This window comes from Salvelinus alpinus, chromosome 6, assembly GCF_045679555.1.
Source record: "Salvelinus alpinus chromosome 6, SLU_Salpinus.1, whole genome shotgun sequence".
In the NCBI taxonomy this organism is placed as follows: Eukaryota; Metazoa; Chordata; class Actinopteri; order Salmoniformes; family Salmonidae; genus Salvelinus; species Salvelinus alpinus.
Window position 1 is genome coordinate 13,331,817 of NC_092091.1, and position 12,547 is coordinate 13,344,363.

The window sequence follows — 12,547 nt, forward strand, 5'->3', positions numbered from 1 at the left end:
CGATTTCTACATCGAATTGAGCCAATGGACTTTCTTTCCTAAAATAAAGTTTCGATTTAGAGATTTTGATTGCGGTCTGTTTCTGTTCAGAGGAAACATCAAACATGTTTAATGTATCTAGATGTCCTAATTGTGCATTTGACGTGTAAACATGCATTGTCAATCTAGTTATTACAATAAGTTATAAAATACATCTTTATTGATCAAAATGAAACACACACTCGGTCTTTCATAGCAACACACAATAGATAAATCAGTAGTGGAAAACTAGTTTGTCTAGAATGAACTTTTATGTGCACATTGTTCATCTTGTCCTGTTTGTATTTAATTACTGTATCAATGTAATAGGAAATGTAAGACATGTCATACACACCCAGGTCTCCTTGGCCTAAAACCTAAACATAATTTTTTTCTAAATCGTGAGACATTTTAGATATGCAGCACATGTGCCTCTCATATCAGGTGTCAGAAAAAATAAAAATAATAATCACACTTAGCATGTCAAAGGGGGAATACAGGATCATGATGAGTCGGGAGTCCTAAGTTAAATTGTCCAACAACAATGCTAAATTATTCAGTTTCAAAACATTTCCTGTTGCGTGGGCAACTGAACAGTACCCTGGTCCCCAGTCCCCAGTGGGCTTTTAAAATCTCAGCTGTATCGGAGGTCGTTCTCCAGGCCGTAGATCTTGGCCTTCAGGGTCTTCAGCTCCCCCTGGACCTTCTTGGTCCGAGCGTTGGTCTGACGCACTTCGTGTAGGATGGCCAGGTCCTGATTCGGGCCCACGTTCAGGGTGACCTGAAACACACAGATACCACACCCAGACATGAGCTTGCACATAGAAGCTAAGTAAACATACAACAGCTAACACACCTCGGTACACAACATTCACCTGCTACTCACCTTGAAAAGCTGTTTCTCCACATCTTTGAGTTTCTGCCGGAGGTGTTTGATGTCGGTCTTGAAGCCCTCCACCTCCATGGCCCTCCTCTTCTCCAGGGCCTCGTACCGCTGGGTCGTCATCTGAAGACGCTTCGCCATCTTGTCTGACCGATCCTACACAAAGATGAGCAAAACACAGTGGAGTAAACACCCACACACACCACAATGTATAACACAAACAATAATTTAGCAAAATATACATGGCGTAGTCAGAATTATTCATATCCTGTAAGGATTTGTGGCTACGCACCTTGAAAATCTCCCTGCCCATGTCCCCCTCCTCTCTGATCTGAGCCAGGTCTGTCTCCAGGGTAACACACTGCTCCCTGTACATCTCAGCCAGGCGGTGGGCCTGCTTCAGCTCTTCCTGCACTGTCTGGGGCCACAGGAAATAGCAGGACACAACAACACAACAGGAAATTCATTTTTAGAATAAGGCTGTAACATAACAAAATGTGGAAAAAGTCAAGAGGTCTGAATAATTTCCAAAGGCACTGTATATACACAGTGCTTTCGAAAAGTATCTAGACCCCTTCCAATTTTCCACATTTTGTTACGTTACAGGCTTATTCTAAAATGGATGAAATAAAAGCAATCAATCTACACACAATACCTCATAATAACAAAGTGAAAACAGGTTATACATTTTTGCAAATGTATTACAAATAAAAAACAAATAGCTTTACATAAGTATTCAGACCCTTTGCTATGAGACTCGAAACTGAGATCAGCTGCATCCTGTTTCCATTGATCATCCTTGAGATGTTTCTACAACTTGATTAGAGTCCACCTGTGGTAAATTCAATTGATTGGACATGATTTGGAAAGGCACACACCTGTCTATATAAGGTCCCACAGTTGACAGTGCATGTCAGTTCAAACACCAAGCCATGAGGTCGAAGGAATTATCCGTAGAGCTCAGACAGGATTGTGTTGAGGCAAAGATCTGAGGAAGGGTACCAAAACATTGATACAGCATTGTAGGTCCCCAAGAACACAGTGGCCTCCATCATTCTTAAATGGAAGAAGTTTGGAACCACCAAGACTCTTCCTAGCTCTGGATGCCTGGCCAAACTGAGCAATCGGGGGAGAAGGACCTTGGTTAGGGAGGTGACCAAGAACTCGATGGTCACTCTGACAGAGGCTCTGTAGGCTATGGGCTCTCCAACCCTGTTTCAGGAATCTTGTTACACTAGGCTCTGGGCTCTCCAACCCTGTTCCAGGAGTCTAGGCTATGGGCTCTCCAACCCTGTTCCAGGGGTCATAGGCCTATAGGCTAGGCTATTTTAGTTGTAATACAAACCTTATCAAAACATATAGGCCCATGGGCTAGGCTTCATGATGCAGGCAACTATGATATGAAAGTCACAAAATGCATGCTCTGTTTCTTGCCTTTGACTGCACACGTTGGGAATCATTAACAAGTGATAATATTCTCACCCGTCAGACTATTCTAAATGTAATGTTGTCTTTACATATACTAAATCATGTGTGTGACATTAGTTTTGATATAGAATGGGCTATTATCGTCATCTGATTGAAGGGAGCTTTTCGCGCGGTTCATTTTCATGCCAGCCAGGTAGGTAGGCTACTCCGGTTGTAAAGCGAAGCAATGTGCTTAATATTTGGAAAGTTCATAAATAAATATAGTAGGCCTATAGAAATCTGATGGGGTCTTCCTCTTTTTAATAGAGGCCATCAAAACGGTTCTCACACGCAATTACATAGCCTATAGAAATGTTGTGCAACATGGGCTTATAAGAACACTTATTTCATTCCATGCATCAACCAGCTCCGAGGAGCTGGCTCTCGGTGCGCAACAGGTGATCCTATTCCGCTCAAACTCATGAAGTGTTTGATTTGATTTTCGACTGCATTTGCATTGATGTCAGAGTAATTAGAGAGACAATAGAGCCCTGAGTACCAGGCCATTAGCAAGTTTGGTAGGCTACTAATGACCATCAGCGGCATCAGAGCACCGTTTTGGAGAAGCCTAGTTACCGTGACTCAACGGTCATGCGGAATTTGACTGCGGTCATGAATCGTGACTGCCGTGTGGCAGAAATATGGTCACCGTAACAGCCCTAGGCACAACAACGCTTTTAACACCACTTGTTCATGTAAAATAAAAAATAAAAGAGACACACTCCTTTCTTTGAGGTGTTGGATGGGACATGATCCCAATGATGTAAGACCTCTGATCTGAAGCATGTGTACCACTACCCACCCTGAGCTCCTCCCTGTGGACGTGCTGTGTGTCAGGCTGGGGCTGGGTTAGAAGCAGAGCCATGCTGCTGCCGTGTCCTCTGGATCCTGGTCCCGGCTGCTCCCTCCCGTGACCATCACTGGCTTTCCTCAGACGGTCCTGGGTTGAGTCTAGCTCTCGCAGCAGCCGGTCCTTCTCCACCATCCAGCCCTTCTCGTGGGCCCGCGTCTCAAACTTCAGCTGTAGGAAGTCCCTGGTGCTCTCGTACAGCAGGTTCTGGGTTCGGTCCAACCTGGGAAGGAGAGTAGAGAGGGACAAGGAGCGGGACAGAGAGGAAGGGAGAGAACATGTATTCAGGATAGTGGTATGTGAACTAGGATCGGCATTTTAAATTGTTTGACTGTTGGGAGTACTCCGATGATTTTTACTCAGGCCCGCATTGGGAAAAAAACATGCGCATTTATCTATATCCCAACAACGCCTAATTTAACATAACCTTTACAGGATAACAAATCCAAATTGCCCCATATACAGTGAGTATGCCAAAAATAAAGAACACATTCCTAATATTGTGTTGCACCCCCTCTTTTTCCCTCAGAACAGCCTCAATTTGTTGGGGCAGGACTCTACAAGATGTCAAAAGCATCCACAGGGATGCTGGCCCATGTTGACTCCAATGCTTCCCACGGAATCGAACCCGGGTCTGTAGTGACGCCTCTAGCACTGCGATGCTGCGCCTCTCGGGAGGCCCAGTACAGGTGTTCTTATAGATTTGTATATTCAGTGTATATTCATTCAATATAAAAAACAAGTGCCATTTAAGATTAATTTATTGAAACTGTAATATCAACTAGTTACATTATATTATGGAACACAAACTTCAAAAAGGCAGTAACCTCAGCAGTGACACTTTCTTGTAGCAGACAAGACACTAATTTCCTGAGCCCTTATCACAGTCAAGACAACACTTTTATACAAAAAAACGATGTAATAAAGTGCCTTCGGAAAGTATTCAGACCCCTTGAGTTTTTCTATATTTTTTTAGGTTACAGTCTTATTCTAAATCTGATTACATTGTTTTTTCCCCCTTCATCAACCTACACACAATATCCCATAATGACAAAGCAAAAACAGGTTTTTAGAAATGTTTACAAATTTGTACCATTTGTTTTGGGGGGGGGGGGGGGGGGGGAGAATATTACATTTACATAAGTATTCAGACGCTTTACTCAGTACTTTGTTGAAGCACCTTTGGCAGCGATTACAGCCTCGAGTCTTCTTGGGTATGACACTACAAGCTTGGCACACCTGTATTTGGGGAGTTTCTCCCCAAATCCTCTCAAGTTTGGATGGGGACACACAGCTATTTTCAGGTCTCTCCAGAGATGTTTGATCGGGTTCAAGTCCGGGCTCTGGCTGGGCCACTCAAGGACATTCAGAGACTTGTCCCAAAGCCACTCTTGCGTTGTCTTGGCTGTATGCTTAGGGTTGTTGTCCTGTTGGAAGGTGAACCTTCACTTCAGTCTGAGGTACTGAGCGGTCTGGAGCAGGTTGCTCTGTTCATATTTCCCTCAATTCTGACTAGTCTCCCAGTCCCTGCAGCTGAAAAACATCCCCACAGCATGATGCTGCCACCTCCATGCTTCACCGTAGGGATGGTGCCTGCCAGGTTTCCGCCAGACGTGACACTTGGCATTCAGGCAAAATAGTTCAATCTCGGTTTCATCAGACCAGAGAATCTTGTTTCTCATGGTCTGAGAGTCTTTAGGTGCTTTTTGGGCGGGCTTTCATGTGCCTTTAACTGAGGAGTGGCTTCCATCTGGCCACTCTACAATAAAGGCCTAATTGGTGGAGTGCTGCAGAGATGGTTGTCCTTCTGTAAGTTTCTCCCAAGACGCTTCAAAGCCTCTTAATGGCCAATACATAGCATCACCACCAGGGTTTATATACATCATTGAAACAGTCAAAACAGTTACTCTCAAAGAGTGATCATTTGAAACGGGGCTCAATTTGACGAGTTCAAAGTTCAGGGTTATAAACCAAAACATGTCTTATTTCCAATATACAGACGTTCAATTTAGTTTATTCTGCCTGTTCTTTGGAATTGTACAAATGGATTAACAATTCCACATTGAACACTGCATGGGGATGAATTACAGCCACAACATCTGTTTGGTGAGTAGGCCTAAGCTTAATGATTCTGATGAAAATATGCTTGTTCTAGTTTTACCATCTATGTTCAGGGGGATTATAGCCTGGGCTAACCAATTCTAAATGGCGGTAGCTCTTCGGAAAGTAGCCTAAGCAGAAAAGACAGGACGCAATTATTTCAGCGCTCGTTGTTGGAACACATATTTCCCTACTTCAGTCAGTCAACCAGCCCATTTTTTATTTGTGATTAAACTTCTGTATAGGCATTTACAGTGCCTTCAGAAACTATTCATATCCCTCGACTTATTACACTTTGTTGTTACACCCTGAATTAAAAATGGATTAGATACATTTTCCTCCCATCTACACACAATAAAAATACCCCATAATGACAAAGTGAAAACATGTTTTAAAAATACAGAAATATCTCGTTTAAATTTGCTAACATTTCAAAAAAACACATGTTCACTGTCAATATGGGGTATTGTGTGTAGATGGGTGAGAAAATTGATTTAATCTATTTTGAATTCAGGCTTTAACAACAAAATGTGGAATAAGTCGCGCTACGAATACTTTCTGAAACGACTGTATTTCTGTACACCTAACGGGCGCTTGTGTACGCACTCAGCATGTGTGTGTAGAGGAATGGGTCGGAACACAATTGATTGAGTGAGACAGAGGGGAAAGGGAATTTAGAGAGAAGAACTACGTGATGATTGGCTTGGCTTATTTTTTGTTGTGCCCCGCAAATGCACATGAACAAATGGAACACTAAAATCAAAGCAAATTAAAGTTGTCTTCAAGTCCTAATTTTGATCTCTGGTTGATGATAGAGTTTTGACGTCAGTTGGAGTACTCATGTCCATCCCTGATGTGAAGCCACTCTGACAGTGAGAGTAGTGATGCAGTCCTGGCCTCTAGTCGAGACATCTCTCTCTATACATAATTTGGTGGTACAGTATGTGGGGTGGAGGAATATGAAATGTAGTAGTGATATGAAGAGTGCAGTAGAGTATAGTAGGTAGTTTGCATACTTGTCAGTGAGTACGGTGATGCGGTCCTGGTCTCTCTGGTGCTGGACCTGTCCCTCCTCCACGTGGATTCTCCTGTCCTCCAGCAGAGACTCCACCTGCTCTTTGGACAAACGAGTCTGCTCCTCCATCTGAGCCTGCAGTGCCTCCACCTGCACATTACACCAGTTCAATAGTGTTCAAGGAGCTAAATTAGTTGCTTTTGAGTGTGTGTGTCGTACTACCTGTAGTAGTAAGGTCTGGTTGTCTCTTCTGTACTGCTCTGGGCTTCCTCCATTCACCACTCCCTCTGATCTGGATGTCCGGCTTCCCTCTGCTCACAGACAGAAGCAAGGCTAAGTGGCACAGTCAGGGAAATATTGCACCCCCAAGACAGATTATTCCACATTTCCGTAAACTGATTAGCGCTAAGAGCCCACTGTAATCCTACTTACTAAATTAGATTTTAGTAGCTCCCCTCCTTAGGCTTAGGTTTATCTTACATAGGGAAGATCTTTATCTTACATAGGGAAGAACTCTTAGGTAGAGAAAATTGTTATGAGATGAAAAAAAAAATCTAATGCAGGGCCAGCCCTGGTCTTTTGGGGCCTTAGGCAACATTTTGTTGGGAGGCCCCCTCACACATTTTTGCCATGGGACGGAGGGAAGATTTTGCTATTTTATAAAAAATGTTATGGTATTCTACTCGTTTCTGCATTGGTCAGAGAGAAAATGTGCAGTTTTACAGCTAATTTCCTGCAATTCTACACATTGTGCCATGACTTATATCATGTTGATATGATATCTGAGTGAAGAGTGAATAACAAAATCAAATGGGGACCCCCTGGAGGTCAGGGCCCCTGGGCACGTACCCTGGATGCCCGGTCTGTAATTCAACCATGATTACTAGAAGTTTAGATAGCTGGCTAGACTAACTTACCAATCTAAAACATTTTAGTTGACATGGACTAATTGAGTGATTGTCAGTGACTGACATGAGAGAAAAGCTGCTGATGCACAACCACATTTTGAAATTGCACCTTGTGTATCCTACTATTCTAACACTCAACAGTAAGTTGAGACCCCGATGGTCGCCTATGTCGCTTATGCCTGGGGTCGGCCCTGATCAAATGCCACCGTGAATGATTTTACTTATAAACCTTCTGCAATATCTCAAACCAACAGATACATCTAAATATGTATACCCCTAAAATATAATTATCAAATCACAAAAACAGAGAATTTTCTTCAACCTTTTGCAGATCCAGTTCTTGACTTTGCCATCTTCCGATGATCCAGAATTCTGGGCTCTAGTTCCTTCTGGGCTATGCTAACCTACAGCACAGTAGACAGACAGGCAATAGTCATGTAAGTTGCCAACTAGATATAGATCCCTTTCCGAGAGCATGTAATGTCAAATAAGACAATAGTCTTATTTGAATTAGAATTACGTTTCCTGAAGTGGAACTGTGACCCCTGACCTTGTGTGGAGGGTCACGGTGGAAGTAGGTGATCTCCCCAGTGTCTGGCCCCACCAGGGCTAACAGGTGCTGGATTTTCTTCCTGTCCTCCAGCTCTCTGAACACAAAGACAATAGAAAACCTGTATTTGTCATGTAAAGCTGGAAATGTCAATAGTAATTGTGAATCAAATGAGGGCTCACCTGATCTTGAGTCTGTCATTCTCTGCGTACAGACGCAGCGCCTGTTCCCTCTCCTGGAAGAGGTACACCTGCATGTCACTCAAAGCCTTCTGCAGCTCAGATATCTCCCCTTCGCGCTGTCGCACCTCCCACTGCAGCTTGTGCTGGGAGGGCAGGGAGAGACAGGGGGATTAGCACACACCCATCAGTTGCTCTGTCTGCATGGGTGCACCCCCCGTACACACACACACAGTTCACCTGGTCCTCTGTGGTGCCTCTGTACTTCTCCAGCATCTGCATCAGGTCATCGTGTTCTCCATCAAACTGGGCGATCTTCCCCCTGTAGAACTCCAGCAGCTCTCTGGAGGGGCGCAGGTAGGCCAGGCGCTCAGTGATGGGGGGCAGGGGAGAGTCCTCCACCCCAAGGGTGCGGTCTGTCTGCCTGGAAGGGAAGACAACCCAGAAGGGAGGAAATTATCCCACTAAGCTAACAAAGATAAAACCAATCTAGGAACAATTCCTTAGTCAGATTAAAGTAGGAGCCGTAGGGAGATTAGACACAATAATGAGATTAGACACAATAGATGTGGTCACTACAATTCTGTAATCTGATAGAGGAAACAATTAAACAACACAATAGGTAGCCTTTACTTACCGGTCTTTTGTTGGAGGTGACTCCATCATGTTGACCTGCAACACATTTATTGTTCAATTTGAGACACAGTTAAATGATTGTTATGATATGTGTGAAAGCCTGGGAGGTTTTAGGTAGGGCATCCCGAGTGGCGCAGCGGTCTAAGGCACTACATCTCAGTGCAAGAGGCGTCACTGCAGTCCCTGGTTATTATCCAGGCTGCATCGTGATTGGGAGTCCCATAGGGCAGCGTACAATTGGCCCAGCATTGTCCGGGTTTGGCCGTAATTGTAAATAAGAATTTGTTCTTAACTTACTTGCCTAGTTAAATAAAGGTTCAATAAAACAATTTAAAAAGTATAACGTTAGCAGTTATCTGTTGTTGTGACTTGTGCCATGATACTTGTTGGGTGTTCGCCCACATGACTTCTCGAAACAATGTAATTCCCAAATTGAGAATGGCCGCTCTCCTTCCCGTCGTTGCTAAGCGCCTGCGTGGAAAAGGACGCGGGGAGTTTGAAACTGCTAACGTAACTGCAGCTGGCTACCACCACTGGTCCCACTTGGTTACCTAGCTAGGTGGCGATCTGTGTCTATTCACTGTATTTATGAAATATAATAGCTTGCTAGTTCGTTCTAACAAAGTGAGTTGCCAGCTAGAACAACGGTGCACTCACTTCATAAACAAGTCTCAAATTAGCTTGCGTAAGATAGCTAACACAGATGGATAACAGTACAAAAGGTTTGCGTGCCATATCCGATGGCAATATTTCAACAATGATTCTAAATCTGTATTAAATATTGACATTCGTTTTCCCGTACCTTTCACTGTTTCATGAAACTTCAAACTGTCTGCCTCTTTAGATCCCGGAAGTTTACATAGTCTTTCTTCGGAGAAAAAAAAGTGCAGTGAGATTCGAGTAGCGATGCTTTACCGCCACCTACTGTTCTTTGAAGTGAATTGAAACACGGTGTGACCGGCTGGACTTCTGCACCAGCTTCCGCACTGTTTTACGGTAGCCTACATAAGGAAATAGTGATATATAAGCCTAACAACGTTTTTTCTTTGTCATAGACAATTAAGCCTGAAACGTAATTGCCACAGGCACTAGTTTATCATATGTTACAATAACCTAACTCTACAGTAGTAGTAGAGGAGGTGGCATAAGGCTATGATTATTTGCCCCTGGACTAGACACTGATATAAGGCCAGTTTTGTATTCATTATCCTATCAATTGAGGTTATGATTTGGGGAGTGTACGCTGATCCTAGACCTGCGCCTGAGCATCTGTTACCCAGTGCTATTCTCGAAATAGGGCCCCTGGTGTCACTCATCTACTACCCAGCGTTCATTATCGGTAGCGCCACTTTTGGTAGGGAACTGTCGCACACAGGACGATTGAACGCCAGTTGGTAGCACCGTTTTTTTTTGGTCGAAAATGGAACGAAAAGTAGCTCGAGAATTTAGGCACAAGGTAATAACTTAATAATGAAATATTTGCATAATGTGTTAAGTAAAGCAATTGCTGTTTAATTTCTCTTTGGCTGTTATCACGGTATGATGTACTCTGAACCCTGTTGGGGTAACGCTTTTACACAGCTGCCTTTACATTTAATATGTCTTGATAGGTATTGAGAAGTAATTAGTATCGGACTAAGATATGTTTTGTCTTCGATTTTTATTGCATTGTTTCATCCTTTATTTCACAATTGAGAAATTAGACTGTTTGTGTGTTATACAACTTCATTATCTGTAAGATTAAAACGTTGTTCCCTCATATGTAAGGATATTTAATTTCATATATTCCTTTTTAACACTGTATGTGTGTATGTGCTATACAGTAACATACATTTAGATTGTCCAAAGAGTCTGTACAGGTAAGCTAGGCTAAAGTATATCATGATGACAAAAATATGTGTGTTGGCGTTCTTGATTGGTTAGTTGTTGTGCACTGTGTGTATTGCAGAAAGTTCTGGGTTTTCCAACATATTTTTTGTTTGTTGGTCATTCTTGATCCAACACGTACAGTTAAAGTCAGAAGTTTACATACATTTAGGTTGGAGTCATTAACCTGTTTTTAAACCACTCCACAAATTTCTTGTTAACAAACTCGGTTAGGACACCTACTTTGTCTATGACAAGTAATTTTTCCAACAATTGTTCATAGACAGATTATTTCACTTATAATTCACTGTATCACAATTCCAGTGGGTCAGAAGTTTACATACACTAAGTTGACTGTGCCTTTAAACAACTTGGAAAATTCCAGAAAATTATGTCATGGCTTTAGAAGCTTCTGATTGACATCATTTGAGTCAATTGGAGGTGTAGCTGTGGATGTATTTCAAGGCCTGCCTTCAAGCTCAGTGCCTCTTTGCTTGACATCATGGGAAAATCAAAAGAAATCAGCCAAGACCTCTACCTCCAAAATTGTAGACCTCCACAAGTCTGATTCATCCTTGGGAGCAATTTCCAAATGCCTGAAGGTACCACGTTCATATGTACAAACAATAGTAAGCAAGTATAAACACCATGGGACCACGCAGCCGTCATACCGCTCAGGAAGGAGACGCGTTCTGTCTCCTAGAGATGAACGTACTTTGGTGCGAAAAGTACAAATCAATCCCAGAACAACAGCAAATGACCTTGTGAAGATGCTGGAGGAAACAGGTACAAAAGTGTCTACATCCACAGTAAAACAAGTCCTATATCGACATAACCTGAAAGACCGCTCAGCAAGGAAGAAGCCACTGCTCCAAAACCTCCATAAAAAAGCCAGACTACGGTTTGCAAATGCACATGGGGACAAAGATTGTACTTTTGAGAAATGTCCTCTGATCTGATGAAACAAAAATAGAACTGTTTGGCCATAATGCCCATCATTATGTTTGTAGGGAAAAGGGGGATGCTTGCTAGCCGAAAAACACCATCCCAACCGTGAAGCACGGGGGTGGCAGCATCATGTTGTGGGGGTGCTTTGCTGCAGGAGGGACTGGTGCACTTCACAAAATAGATGGCATCATGAGGGAGGAAAATTATGTGAATATATTGAAGCAACATCTCAAGACATCAGTCAAGAAGTTAAAGCTTGGTCTCAAATGGGTCTTCCAAATGGACAATGACCCCAAGCATACTTCCAAAGTTGTGGCAAAGTGGCTTAAGGACAACAAAGTCAAGGTATTGGAGTGGCCATCACAAAGCCCTGACCTCAATCCCATAGAAAAATTGTGGGCAGAACTTAAAATGCGTGTGCGAGCAAGGCGGCCTACAGACCTGACTCAGTTGCACCAGCTCTGTCAGGAGGAATGGGCCAAAATTCACCCAACTTATTGTGGGAAGCTTGTGGAAGGCTACCTGAAACATTTGAACCAAGTTAAACAATTGAAAGGCAATGCTACCAAATACTAATTGAGTGTATGTAAACTTCTGACCCACTGGGAATGTGATGAAAGAAATAAAAGCTGAAATAAATCATTCTCTCAACTATTATTCTGACATTTCACATTCTTAAAATAAAGTGGTGATCCTAACTGACCTAAGACAGGGAATTTTTACTAGGATTAAATGTCAGGAATTGTGAAAAACTGAGTTTAAATGTATTTGGCTAAGGTGTATGTAAACTTCTGACTTCAACTGTATATACCAGTGATGCAATGAAATGAAATGAAATGCAGAAGTCCAGCCAGTCACACAGTGTTGCAATTCACTACAAAGAACAGTAGGTGGGCTCCCGAGTGAAGCAGCGGTCTAGGGCACTGCATCTCAGTGCTAGAGGCATCACTACAGACCCTGGTTCGATCCTGGGCCGTATCACAATCGGCCGTGATTGGGAGTCCCATAGGGCGGCGCACAATTGGCCCAGCGTCGTTGGTTAGGATTTGGCCGGGGTAGGCCGTCATTGTAAATAAGAGTTTGTCTTGACTGACTAGCCTAGTTAAATAAATATATAAAAATTCATT

At 42.9% G+C, this 12,547-nt stretch overlaps 2 protein-coding genes across 2 annotated transcripts in view; one reads left to right on the plus strand and one right to left on the minus strand.

Annotated features, from left to right (window-relative positions):
* Positions 1–181: 181 nt before the first annotated feature.
* ccdc77 (coiled-coil domain containing 77) lies at positions 182–9,496 on the minus strand. The gene is made up of 12 exons (XM_071405474.1): positions 9,409–9,496; positions 8,608–8,642; positions 8,211–8,394; positions 7,974–8,116; positions 7,792–7,888; positions 7,564–7,645; positions 6,556–6,644; positions 6,335–6,483; positions 3,171–3,441; positions 1,194–1,319; positions 905–1,057; positions 182–799 (listed from the first exon to the last, which is right to left on the minus strand). Exons 2-12 carry the CDS (start codon positions 8,634–8,636, stop codon positions 653–655), a joined length of 1,470 nt encoding a protein of 489 aa, XP_071261575.1. The 5' UTR covers positions 8,637–8,642; positions 9,409–9,496; the 3' UTR covers positions 182–652.
* Positions 9,497–9,915: 419 nt separating this feature from the next.
* The window catches only part of LOC139578182 (harmonin-like), a 49,508-nt gene continuing 46,876 nt past the window's right edge, over positions 9,916–12,547 (plus strand). The window contains exon 1 of the mRNA XM_071405475.1: positions 9,916–10,062. Coding sequence (XP_071261576.1) covers positions 10,027–10,062 — 36 coding nt within the window. The 5' untranslated portion in view covers positions 9,916–10,026. The remainder of the gene's footprint in view (positions 10,063–12,547) is intronic.

What these genes read in the sequence shown, in the direction of transcription:
- ccdc77 (XM_071405474.1), bottom strand. Translation starts at nt 8,636, where the DNA reads ATGATGGAGTCACCTCCAACAAAAGACCG. An exon ending in ACCAGACCTTACTACTACAG is followed by an intron (nt 6,484 to 6,555) that starts GTAGTACGACAC and finishes TGTAATGTGCAG; the next exon opens with GTGGAGGCACTGCAGGCTCA. An exon ending in TGGAGAAACAGCTTTTCAAG is followed by an intron (nt 800 to 904) that starts GTGAGTAGCAGG and finishes TGTGTGTTTCAG; the next exon opens with GTCACCCTGAACGTGGGCCC.